General features: G+C 35.6%; 1 protein-coding gene across 3 annotated transcripts in view; it reads left to right on the forward strand.

Annotated features, from left to right (window-relative positions):
- Positions 1-13,923, forward strand: part of ITSN2 (intersectin 2) — a 114,702-nt gene that overhangs the window by 61,841 nt on the left and 38,938 nt on the right. For all 3 annotated transcript variants that reach the window (XM_054569072.1, XM_054569083.1, XM_054569094.1), the window contains 7 exons: positions 2,207-2,343; positions 5,555-5,691; positions 6,926-7,023; positions 7,423-7,598; positions 7,895-8,039; positions 10,231-10,436; positions 12,457-12,521. In XM_054569072.1, coding sequence (XP_054425047.1) covers positions 2,207-2,343; positions 5,555-5,691; positions 6,926-7,023; positions 7,423-7,598; positions 7,895-8,039; positions 10,231-10,436; positions 12,457-12,521 — 964 coding nt within the window. The remainder of the gene's footprint in view (positions 1-2,206; positions 2,344-5,554; positions 5,692-6,925; positions 7,024-7,422; positions 7,599-7,894; positions 8,040-10,230; positions 10,437-12,456; positions 12,522-13,923) is intronic.

Below are 13,923 nucleotides of genomic sequence, written 5' to 3' on the forward strand. Positions count from 1 at the left end.
ACAGCTGTTTCACAATATAAAGAAGAAAATAGTCTCAACTTACCATATGAAGCTATTATTAACATATCAAAATTTGATAAGAACAGTAGGGAAAAGGATGACTATAGATTAGTTTAACAGGCAGAAATTCTAAACAATATTAAAAAATTGAATGCAAAAATTTATAAATATAACCTTGCAGCCATGTTATGATCAGATATTAATTTGGCTCCTCTTTACTCTCCTTTTAAACTTACAGTTCTCAAAATTTATTATTTCAACCAATAATAAACTGTTTCATGAGCACTTGTATTAACCCCTTCAATCCTCACAATACTATGAGGCATGTACTGTAGTTAACCCCATTTTGCAGATGAGAAAACTGTAAAGTAACTGTCCTAGGTTTACCCAGCTAGTCACTGACAGCCTAATTAGACTTGGTAGTCCTATTCCAGACCCATGCTCCTAGAGTCCTTATCACTAAACCACACTGTCCTTTATAGCTTTTAACTACCATATTCTTAATGTTAATAGAATTTAGAGAAAGGTGCAACAAAGAGAACTGTGGGGCTGAGGTGTGTGGAAACTTTGCTATAAATACAAAGGATTTGTATTACTGGCTTAAGCTGCAAGCCTTGATCTCAGACATTTTGGACATAGTGTCGGGTCACCACACTGTTCTTAGATCAGCTCTCCCATTTTGATCAAGTTAAAAGGGTTCACCTATAAAATATTTTATTTCTGAAAGGAAATAAGAATTTGGGGTTTGGTGGGGGGTTTTTTGTTGTTGGTTGGTTGGTTGATTGGTTATTGTGTGTAGGTAAATGCCCAAAATTTTTTACTGAAAACATTCTATCTAAATATTAAGTTCCTACCTTTGCCATGAAACTTTGATAACTTTAGGGTTTGGTGGGGATTTTGTTTTTGTTTCTTTCCTTTTTTACTCTAGCCCTTTTCTACTCTCTTATTCAGGATTCTGTAGAATCCAAGTAAAAAACACTCAGTTCAAAACAATTAACCTAAAGTGAGTGGTTATTGAAAGAGTACTGGAACCACTAACCAAAACAGTAGGAATGCTGGTGCGCAGGGACAGTTCCTAGACACTGAGGAATGAAGTTGAAGATTCGGTTCCTCCAGTTCTCCCTCTTTCTGCACCTCTGTTCCTAATCTTTGCTTCTTTCTTTCCTGTGTTGACTTCATTCCTGTCCCTGATGGCATCACTTGGTAGTGGAGCAGCTCCAGGTTTACCTTAATCTCAGTTTAATGGGTTTAGAGAGAAAGACTTCTTTCTCTCCTCTTCAGTAATCTGAGTCCCAGGAAAGGGTTTGTGCTCATCCGGCATTATGTGCACATCCTTTGGACCAATCATTCCGGCCAGAGAACTGAGGTACTGTGATTGGAGCACTGAATTTGACAGTCATCAAAGCCACATTGAAGGCCGGATCAGTTTCCCAAACGCAGGAAGGATGTTAAAAAAGAAGAGGGAAAAAAGTGCTGAATAGATAATCACAAATTTCTGCAAAGCACTTATCTGTATCCCACATTTTGTCAGTTTTCTCAACTTTGAGAAGTCTCTAAAAGCAAAGACTGTATTTGGGAGTCAGATGGCCATGGATTGGATTCCTTGTGACTCTTTATAGCATTTTGCATTGAATTAGATGCTCCTTAAATAAGCAGTTGTTTATTTCAATTCCTACTTGTAATACTTTTCATTATTTTGGTTTATTCTAGTCATGGCTTTAGGTAGATATTATCTTTACTATTTTTAATTCTTTACAAAATTATTTAATAATTCTGTGTTTAGTTCAAGATCTTGTTGGATTAAAGTTATAGGTACTTTATTAAAGTATATAATGTTAAAAATATAACTAAACAAAATTCCTCTTAAAATGTTATAATAAGCAAATTGTTTTCCCACAGTTTTAATACATTGCTTTTATATTGAAAATGAAGTACCAATTCTCTGAATTGGCTTGTAAAGATTGTGTGTTCCTTAGAAATGAATTAATACAAAAGTAGATGATTTTAACAAGTATTTGTCCTCAGTGGCTACATGGGTTAAAAACATATATACTGTATTCAGTTATTTTTTTAATTGTTCAGATATTTTTAAAACTTAATATTTTTACTCTAATTTAAGATTTTTTACCTTTTAATGCAAATGACATTATATTAGAAAAATATTTAAATAAATAGCATAATTGACTTATTTTTATTTTCTCTTTAGGAACTGAGAAAAAGCTACAATACACAGCAGTTAGCCCTTGAACAACTTCATAAGATTAAGCATAACAAGTTGAAGGAAATTGAAAGAAAAAGATCAGAGCTAATACAGAAAAAGAAACTGGAAGATGAGGCTATAAGGTAATACAGCTGATAAATTTATTATACTGTGTTGCTGTTAGAATTCTAACTTTGTTGCCTGTATTTCCAGTGTGACTATGAAAATTTAAGGGGAATAAAGGATAAATAAAAAGATTATCATAAGATGCTAATTAGATTCTAAATTTTAGAAATTCATTACTTCTTTTCGGGAGGGACTGAATTTTGAGTAACTGATTTTATGTTTCATTAGTGAAAAATCTGGATTTTGGAGTCAGACCTAAAAGATGAAGAAAACTAAATACTTAATTCTGTACAGTGCTAAGACTGAGTATAGAATTCCATTTGTGCAGTTCTGTTTGTACCACTGAGATACATGAATTGCCTTTATTTATATCAAAGAGAAGTAGGACAGTGTGATGTCTGAAGCACAGAACCATTCATTTAGATTGGCAAATTTCAGCCTTTCATCTCATGACACACAGAAATTAAGTACTAAGATTCTATGGCAACCAAAAATATGTATTATATTTTTTGCTGACTTAACAAAAAAATAGGTATAATTTTGATTCATTCACACTGGACAGCTATTGTGTTGGCTGCTGTCATTTTTTTATTTGATAATCTAAAGGAAAAGAGGTCAGTGCCCCTAACTAAGTTGTCATGTATTGCATGTTTTAAAAATTCTTGCAGCACATCAGTTGAAAATTGCTGGTTTAGAGGCTTTGCATTATTACATTTCTGTCAGCAAGAGCCTGTTCCTAATACATTTCTCTGTTTCTCTCAACTTCTCTAGTGTCAAAAATTAGTACAGTTAACAAATATCAATGAGCTGGCATTCCTTTTCCTTGGAGTGCATGGGTAATGTCCACAAAAGAGCTAATAGTTGTTGGGAGGCAAGAAAGACACATTATCATATAGCATGCCTCCTTTTCTTTTTTTCTTTTCTTTTCCCTTCTCTTCTTTTCTCTTATTTCTACTTTTCTTCTCCTCTCCTCCTCTCCCCTCTCCTCTTTATTTTTTCTTTTCCTGACCCAAGGACATTTTTTCATTACTTTGAGAGAGACAGGAGGGGAGAGAGGAAAAGAGAGAGAGCAAAGAAACATCGATCCAAAAAAGAAGCATCAATTGGTTGCTTCCCATATGCACCCAAACTGGGGATCATAAGTGCCCAGACTGGGGAACAAACCTGCAACCTAGGCATGTGCCCTGACCAAGAATTGAACCCACGGCCCTTCAGCAATGGGACAGTGCTACAGCCAACAGAGCCACACCGGCCAGGGCCAGGCCTCTTTTCTTAATGGCTTCGCGATGGCCATTCCCAACACATTTTAATTGAGTGGGCGCTGTTGTCTGTGATACAAGTAGACTCTGGGTTATTTTTGCTCCTAGATTCTTCATACATAATTCTAGTAGGAAATTCAGACAGCTAAACAAATAGCTATATTACTCTTTAATCCAAGACCCCTACATTTGTGGCCCCTAACGAAAGATGCTAGAATAATAGAGAAGTAGAGACAATGAAGTTCAAACTATGAAGGCTCTTATTTGCCACTTAACTTGTACCATGTAACATTGCACAAGAGAACTGTCCAGTAGCTACATAGCTAGTCCCTGTCAGAATTTTCTGTTGACACATGCAAGTATCTTGTTATCTCATCACTGCTCACAATTTCTTTTAGGCCAACATACCATATTAGTAATACACGTTTTCATTTCATTCATCATCCTCAGTCATCATCCTACTTGCAGTGGAGGAAAGAAATCAGAACAGAAGCACATGTTGGATCAGTCCAGAGCTGGGTCTTAATACTGCTTCTTGTTTGTTTCCTTCTTGTCTCAAGCTACTGGTAATAGTCAGGTTTTCACATCATGGATGTGGCCTCTTTGCCCTTTGTCCAGCTGAGGCATCTTTCAGTTCTGGACAAGTTTCTTATCCGCTAACTCATACATAAGAAACTTTACCAAAATTTAATTTTATGTTCTCTTAACTCTCTAGTGTTTTCTTTATATGTGGTAATTTACTCTGATAGTGTACTAATCCAAATAAAGGCTAGATTGGGTCATCCTAGGTTTGGGAGAGTGTCAGGGAAAGTTATTGAGGAAGTGGGAAAGGGAACTTTGGTTGAAATAAAGTAAGAACTACAAGAGAAGTTTGACCCTCAACTTACAAAAAGTGCTGGGAAGCACTGTGTGAAGTAATAGAGGATATAGGAGGATTTGCAAAGGGTTTGCTAGTTATAATGGACCCAGGAGTATGAAGAATAGAACAGTTTGAGGATGAGGAGGAAGGGCTGATGACTCAGTGGGTCTACAGTTTTTGGAGCGAATCCAGGATTTTTAAGTTCCTCCAGGGATTATAGGAATAGAGACATGGAATTCAACCAAGTTTTCCATCTTACTGGAGCATTAGTGCCTGCAGATCCCAGAGACGTATCCAGCCAGTTTTCACTGCCCATTAGTGTATGCTGAGACTTGGAAAAGCTGCTAAATTTAGTGTTGACAGCTCTGCCTCCCAGTAATCTCATAAAAATATATGCAAGGAAGAACTATGGTGAGCATTAGTTACAATGCTAAAATAACCAAGTGTGTGTACAGGTTACCTTGACCAGCTGGAAACCGAGCTGCAGCTACATCGCATATCATAGACACATGTACACAGGCATGGACTTCTAGAGGGAAAATGTTCTATTATCTAACAGGGAAAAAGACTTTGAAGTGATAGTATAAAAAGTAGATACTGTGTCCAAGCATTTCCTGTTCCCACAGCAATCTAAGTCCCAAGCACAGGGATTAGCTAGGACAATGGGAATAAGAGTTGGAAGGCAGTCCTTGTGCAGAATCTGCAGAGACGGGAAGGAAATTGAGATATAATTTATATATATATTTTTTAAGAATTTCATTTCAGTTCTTTTCCTCTTTTTTTTGGGTCGGGGGTGATTTGGGACATTGGCTGGCAGGAAGGAATTTGAGGGTGTGGGAAAATATCAGTCATACTTCTCAGTTCATTTGTCCAAGGCTCCTCTCTTAATTAATTGGTTTTCCCTTTCACCCTGTTTCTCCATACCCTGCTATTCATATCTCTTTGCTACATAATAAATATCTAATTATATAAGATTATATATAAATATACAATATGTATTATATCTAAAATAATATTTCTTCAGTTTGACATGAGCAAGATCTATTTTATTTTTATTTCATTTTTTAAAAATTTAGGACATTATGCAAACTCTTTCTCTTTTATATAAAGGAAAGCAAAGCAAGGAAAAGAAAATTTATGGAGAGAAAATGTTAGAAAGGAGGAAGAAGAAAAACAAAAGCGACTCCAGGAAGAAAAGACACAAGAAAAACTTCAAGAAGAGGAAAAGAAAACCGAGGAGAAACGATGTAAGGATAAGGATAAAAATAAAAGATTTTATTTTTTTGAGACAGAGCAACAAAAGAAAAAAATAAAGATTCTGATGAGAAGCAAAAGAGGAAGAAAATTAAAACAGATGATTATCTTAGAATCAGAAAAAAATTCTAAATTAAACTTAGATGAGGACTGTATAGGCTTATTAAAACAGACTGAGGGTAGACACCTTAAAACAACATTGAGAAAAGAAAGTAGTCATCGTTATGACCAGACCATGGCATGGTTTTCATAGATGAAGTAAACCATTTTAAATATTTTATTCAGCCACTGTAACTAAACTGTTTATTTTAATGAAACAATAAAATTTTAAGTCTTTGTACATTCAGAACATATACTTTGTTTTTGATATACTTCAGAGTCTATTCCTAAAATATTTTTTTATTTTTTTAAAGATTTTATTTACTTTTAGAGTGGAGGGAAAGAAGGGAGAAAGAGGGAAAGAAGCATCAATTAGTTGCCTCTCGCACGCCCCCTTCTGAGGACCAGGCCCACAATGCAAGCATGTGCTGTGACTGGGAATTGAACCAACGAACTTTTGGTTAGCAGGACAATGCCCAACTCACTGAGCCACACCAGTCAGGGCTGCTGCTATTACTATTATTATTATTTCTCTTTTGTATATACAGATCGTTAAACCCTCAGTACTTTAATGTGTTGAATATTTTATAAGCTAAAGATTTTATTCTACAAATGAACAAAGTAAAGTATTTTTAATTTTACCAAGTCTAGTGTGTTTGCGAGCCCTTCTACTGTTTTTCTTTTATAACCATACTGACAAATGTATAGATCTTTCTTTGGTCAGCACTGTTTACTTACTAATCTCATTTATGACCTCCCTTTTTGTGCTCTTCTTCCCTGTTATATTCTTGACTTAACGCCTCAAACTAAGCCTCTTGCTTCTTAGTCTCCTTTCACTTTGCAGGGCTCAGCCTCCACTGCTCGCTTAGATCCCCGAGCATGGCACACCCCACAAGTTTTCTCTTTGTTTTACTGCCTCCAACTTTACATAAGATGAACATCCTTGTTTGCTTTTATAGTGACTCTATGACTTCAAGATATTTAAATCCTAACAAGACTGTACAAATGGACTTTCATCATACTGTTTGATGCCTAATTTTTTCTTTTAGGTTATTAGTGTTCTTTATTGAGTCAGAGCAAAGATATATACATGAAAGTAGCAAATAATGACAATTATTTTCTCTTTAGGTGAGCCAGCTAGTGATTTAGTGAATTATAGAGCTTTATATCGCTTCGAAGCAAGGAACCATGATGAGATGAGTTTTAATTCTGGGGATATAATACAGGTAGGAAACAAAGTCTTTTTTTCTCATAAGCTGACTACAATGTAACATTTTTGTTATCTTCAGTTTCACTTTCTGTGATTTCAGTTACTTGTGGTCCAGGCACGATCTAAAAATATTAAATGGAAATTCCAGAAATAAACAGTTCATTAGTTTTAAATTGCACGCTGTTCTGAGTGCCATGATGAAATTGTGCTCTGTCCCCCCTGGAATGCGAACCTTCCCATTGTCCAGCATGTCCTGTTGCATACACCACCCACCCGTGAGCCGCTTAGTAAACATCTTGGTTGTCAGATCGACTCTTGCAGGGTCACAGTGGTTATGTTAAGTCTGCATCACTTTCCATTGTAAATGTGTGGCTTTCTAATCACTGTTAACCCTTTTTTTTATTTGTTTCCATAGGTCGATGAAAAAACCACAGGAGAACCTGGTTGGCTTTATGGCAGTTTCCAAGGAAATTTTGGCTGGTTTCCATGTAACTATGTAGAAAAAATGCCACCAGGTGAAAAATCTGTATCTCCTAAGAAGGCCTTACTTCCTCCTACAGTATCTTTATCTGCTACCTCAACTTCTTCTGAGTAAGTTTCTAGCTAACTGTGGATTTATATGCCTCTGCAGATGTATGAATACCTAATATATATTTATGTCAGCCTGCTACTTAATCCTATTATAATCTAGACTGGACTCTAGCTCCTGTTCCAGTTTTAATACTGAAATTAATTAAAACACAGGTCAGTAGTTTTTTCATGAATAACTTTTTTCCCTCAAGTTGGGTTTAAATATTATGTATATTATATACAAACTGATACGTTGATAGTATTTCATTAGATTCTAAACAATTAAGTATACTTATATCAAAGTGTTATATTTACAGATCACTTTCTTCAAATCAGCCGGCATCAGTGACTAATTATCAAAATGTATCTTTTTCAAACCTAACTGTTAATACATCATGGCAGAAAAAATCAGCTTTTACTCGCACCGTGTCCCCTGGTTCTGTGTCACCTATTCATGGACAGGTATGTTTAATTCTTGTGTGCTTTTAGTCTTTGACATTCCTCCTGCTTCATATAAAATAGAATGAAGATTTTTGTACAAAGGCATTTATTCATTTAACCAGAGTTTGTAGCATTCAGTTTTGTTCTTATCATTCACATGTGATTTGAAGAAATTATTATTAATTGAAGGCTTTTCAACAGTTCATTCTCATAGTATCAAGTTGCTAGTGGCTAAGACTTCCAAGCTCAAAATACCATTTTTACAAATCAGAGTATAGTGTTCTTAATTTATAGTTGTTATAAGGAGAGATTTGGGCTTGGAGGTTTTGTGGGGGTTTTGTTTGTTTTTCCTTAAATAAGTCATTTGTGTGGGAACTGTGTTATATATATTTAGCCTCTGATTTAGATGTAACCATTGCAAGCATTGTTACATTAACGTTGTTTTTTAAAATTGCTGACTCAATCAGAATAGAGTCCTACAGATTTCACTTTCACTCCAACAATGTTAATTGTGTGAGTTTAGATTCCAAGCATTTTATTATGCTCTAGAAATTTAATGGAAAATCCCTACCCTTAAGAAGTCATAATCTCATGAGACAATATAAATAACTGTAAGTATGAGAAGTATTATAATAAAGATATCTTATAACAAGAATTGTTTATAATATGGCTGGAGTACAGGTTCATGGAGACGGGGTTAAGAAGTGAAGTTAGAGCTAGAGGTTGAGGTTTATTTGTGAAACATGTAATACTATACTAAGCAACTTGGCAGTGGAAAGCACCTAAATGTTTTTCAGAGAAGAGGTGAGATGTATACTTTAGAAAGATAACTCTTGCAGTAGTGTAGAGGCCAGATTGGTAGAAGGAAGTAAAAGAAGGAGACTGGGTAAGGGAGGGTATTACAATAGCTAAGCAATAAGACCTGATACGGTGAATCAATGCCATAGTAATGAAAATGTACAGAAGGGGAGGTGGATTTTTAAAAGCATTAGGAATTGACATAAAATTGGCAGTCCATTAAATGTGGAAAGTACAGAAGAAGTTGGAGTTACAGATACCTTTTCAGGATCTTTCGTTTGAGTATCTGAAAGGATGGTGATTATCATGTCTTCGGTAGGCATTGTAGGAAGCGTTAATTTGGTAGGTTCTAAACATGATTACTTTTCAGACTTGAATCTTAGGTATATGTATTAAGGACATCCTGGTGGGAAAGCCCGGTAGGCAACTTGATTTACAAGTCTGGAGCTCAGGGATAAAGTTACAATTAAGATATAGACTTGAGTAGTCATAGGCATAAATAATTTATGGAAATCATGTGAAACAGGAATGGGAAGGGCTGGACCAAAGAAGAGCCATCAGTCCCCAGAGAGTGAGCTTCGGGAACTCGAAGGGCTTTAGTTATGTCAGCACTGTTGGGAGACCGGAGAAAATAAGGTTTGGAAGAAGCTTTTGGCTTTGGTGTTACCAATAACCTTGTCAAGGAGAAGTTCAGTATTATAATGGGTGCAGAACCTAAATTAGAATGGATTGAAGGGTGAAATTGGAAAGCAAGTTTAACACTCGTCTTTCTTTAAGAAATTCGGAAGAAGTACATAGAAAAGTAGAGAGGTGGAAGATTTGAGATGGACTTTGTGATGTTCTAAAAATATTTTTAGAAAATAGGAGGGCGAAACAGAAGATGAGAGCAGAGGTAAAGAAGTTAGCCTTGTCAACCAAACAAAGCCACTGCTTTTATGAGAGAGGAGGGAAGGAAAGAAGAATGAATAAGGATATAAAGAAGAGACAGAAAGCAGAAAAGTGCGGAGGACCAGCACCACCAATCTCCATTCCTGGTGGAGTAGATTGAGTCCACTGCAGTGAGGAAACACTGGAAACCGCTGTAGAGAAAAGGCTGGCAGCAGCTCTTGTCCTTTTCATTTGTTCTCTTGCATGTAGAGTAACCAGTGGTCACCTTCCATACCACTGATACTTAATGCCAGGTGTTTCCTTGAATGGTCTGTGTTCAGTCTTTAACAGAAGGCTACTCAGATGGTTGTCTGTCATACAAAATTTTAAGTCAGTAGATTAAGGTTATCTTACGTCATCTTTGATAATAATATACCACCACACTGACTGTTCTGCTGTTTGAACAGGGAGTGTGTAACATACTAGGAAACAGAAATCATGGTTATGGTTGGTTTTTTGTTTTAATTTTGTGGTTTTGTATTCACAGGGACAGGCTGTAGAAAACCTAAAAGCACAAGCACTTTGTTCTTGGACTGCAAAGAAGGATAACCACTTGAACTTCTCAAAACATGATATTATTACTGTCTTGGAGCAACAAGAAAATTGGTGGTTTGGGGAGGTACATGGAGGAAGAGGGTGGTTTCCAAAATCTTATGTCAAAATCATCCCTGGGAGTGAAGTCAAGCGGGAAGAGTAAGCATTTCTGTGTTTTTACGTGAGGTGTGGATGTTGGTGTTTTCACCAATGAGTCAGCAATTATATGACTGGTTGTGCAGTAAAACAAGAAGTTTATGTTTGAGTTTGAATACCAGAAAGGTCAATCCTGGAGTGAAAAAAGGCATTCAGATATTTCTGTTTTAGAATATCATTTATTCCGGTTATTTCAGAGTCCTAAAGTTTTCAAAGTACTTAAAATTGTAGATTGGTGGCTTGCTTTGTACCATCAGGTCACTTAGCAAAGTTACTTTTCATTTCCTTTGAAACATTTCTCTCTTGTTTTTTTTACTTTAAATTGTCAGTACTTAGGTAAATCTTTATACTGAAGGCCCCCTCTTTTCCAGAGCGGGGCATTCCCTCTCTGGGCCTCCAGAGCGCCTTGAAGATCACCTCTCTTATTACTCATAACACATGGGTTGTAGTTATTTATTTACTTTCTTACCCTTATCCATTATTAGATCATAAACTCCAGGACGCAGAGTCCACATCTTTTTTGTTTGTTTGTTTGTTTGATTGATTAGTTTTTCTATGACTTGTGTAAATTTTTTTTTCCCCTGGCTGGAATCACTTTTAATATTTAAATACAAAAGTGAGCACTGATTAGTATAATCTTAATGCATAGTAGCTGCTTAGTCATAGCAACCCAATGACTAAGGAGAGTAGCAAACAAATACACTTTGAAATGAACAAAAAGCAGAAACTAAATAAGGTCTCTGGCCTTTGGTTCCCAGTCTGTAGGGACTGGGTCCCAAGTACCTTTAATACAAATAAGTAAGTGCTCTAGTATAGCAATGGCTAATTAGCTCTTGTGTTTTATGTGGTTAATATAGAAAAGCAGTCTGACTTGATGAAAAGGGACTGGTCTTTGGAAATCCGAAGGCCTGAGTTCTTACTCTGCTATTTTTGCCACGCTTTATGGAATAACACACTTGATCTTCTGTTTTTTAATTAATTGAATGAAAAGAATGCACTCAATAATCTTTTTAAACCCTTTGAGTGCTGAGATTCTCTGTGTCAGTTTTTAGTTCAAATGCAGAAATTTACTTTTCTGACTGACTTGGAATTTTAGATTTAGAAGTATGTAATGACAACAGTAACAACAATAGCACGTGTATGCTGGCCCTTCATAGGAATTAGCTTATTTAAATTCCATAACATTTTACAGAGAAGAAAACTTAAGCACAAAGACTTGGGTTTAAATTCTATGAAAAGGGCATTTCTTCTGGCTTTTCACTCAGCTGCTGACCTTTTCTACCAAATAAGGCCTGTAACTTGAAAACCTACAGCAGCGGAGAATTAGCACTAAACAAGGCAGTCAGTTCGCTTGTCACCATCAGTTACAATAAGGTTTGCCCTGTTTTCCTGGAAAACTGCCTCACTATAGAAGTTACTCATGAGTCCTGGGGAGCCTTGGTGCATCCTACAGATGTCTGGTTCTTAAATTCAAAGGTTTTTCCAGATTTTTGAGAATTGTTACCTGGGTTAAATTGAAAATTTAATGCTATTATTTTTTTATTGTCTGATGTTGCCCAGTAATATAACATAACAAACATAACATAATATAAATTTTTTAATGTGGTATGCTCTAAACAAATAATAAAATTTACATATTACCCTTGTTTTTCCCTACGCTAAGCCATGCCCCATACGTGCTTTACCAAGTAACTGCCCACTTTCTGATGCACTTGTGTCAAGTTCCTTTAGAAAGGCCAAATAATTGCACATTTGAAAAACCATTGATAATCATGTTGAAATTACTTTAATATATTAAAAAATTCAGAAGTTTGATATTAGGCAGTTCTTAATCCACTAAGATTTGTGTATGAGAATATTTATAGCCTGTGTACTGAGACAATATTTAGAATAATTTTAGAAAGCCCTAAAATAAAGTACTGCTAACACCTGCTGTATTCATCAGATACCTTTTTGTTTTTTGATTGTTGATGTCCTTTTTTGTTTTGTCATTGTTTTTCCAATCTGTGTGTTTATTTGGCAGGCCAGAAGCTTTGTATGCAGCTGTAAACAAGAAACCTACCTCTGCAGCCTATACAGTTGGAGAGGGTGAGCTTTTGACAATTTGTAGATTAGGTGGGAGTCAGATTAGCTACTGAGCAGTTATCTGACTTCCCACAGCTGCCCTTCACCCTGCTGCTGTGTCTTCAGAGTTAAAGTGAAGTAAGGAAAACTTGCCCCTTGCCTATTTCACATGAATATTGAGGATACAGAAAAAATATGACCGAATATACTTAGGACTTTCTGAAAATAAGTACTATAAAAATACACCATACACTGCCTCAATAAATAAGATCATAAATAAAAAGTATTACAATAAGATAGCACAACGGTTTTTGTTTTTCTGCTATTGTATATTCAGATTATAGATGTTTAGGATATAGAGAAATTTTAGTACACTTGGTTACTTACAAATTGTGTTTTAATTACAGTGTACCATATAAACCATTAAGCAGGATTTGAAAGCAAAATACACTTTATCATAAATATTACAAAGAAAAATACTTATAGCCCTTACGGTGGTTTGACTAATAAATTATTTTGATCTTGTTAACGTGGTGAAAAATGAAAGATTGTTTACTTCCTTTGCAGACATTTTTTAAATTAATAAGTTACATACAGGGTGGGAGAAAAGTAGGTTTACAGTTGTGAGTACACGAAACACAGTGTACTTTTGTATTATTAATTATTGTATTATTTTCCATACAAACAACTGTAAACCACTTTTGCCTCCCCCTCTAAGCTTATAAATGAGTTGTGTATGTTCAGTTTACAATTAATTGAATAGTTGAAGTACATTTTATGTTTATATTGCTGAAAAAAATCAGTTAAATGCTAAATTAAACCATATATTCAGTATCTACCTCAATTAGAGATTCCATGTTACAGCCTCAAATATTCAAAGGTGACGAAAACACAGCCTCCAAGTTCACAGAACAATGGGGGAAATAGGAATAAATGGTAATAAATTCTATAATGAGTGAACAAAACCCAATTTTGAGTAGGACCCATGAATCCACAGAGGTGGCAGTGTTGAATCCTATTAAACAATGACTAGGGTCTTGCACAATGACCAAGGAAGAAGAAGCTCTGTGGACATAAGAAATGGCATGAGCCAAGGCAACATCGTTGTGAAAGGTCAGGGAGCTTCACGTCACCAGCGAGGAGTAGAATGAGTGTTGTGAAATAAGCGCCTAGGAAGGTAGTGAGGAAGAATTTGGAAAGGACCTTGCTTGTTGCTGTAGACCTAACCCTTGTAATCATTTTTATTTTGTTAAGTCAGCTAAACTGAGTAATACTGGACATATGAATAATAAGTAGGTTCTAGATGGTGTTCCTGGTCATCTCCAGGTTAAGACAGATCAAATTCCATGTTGACAAATTAAAACTCAAAAGGAAGAGAAAGGTTTCTAAAACCTAGTCACACTGACTGCTTCTCCTAAAGTAGCAA

Source organism: Pteronotus mesoamericanus, unplaced genomic scaffold (assembly GCF_021234165.1).
Source record: "Pteronotus mesoamericanus isolate MK-2021 breed Mesoamerican mustached bat unplaced genomic scaffold, CSHL_Meso_final contig_101, whole genome shotgun sequence".
Taxonomy (NCBI): domain Eukaryota; kingdom Metazoa; phylum Chordata; class Mammalia; order Chiroptera; family Mormoopidae; genus Pteronotus; species Pteronotus mesoamericanus.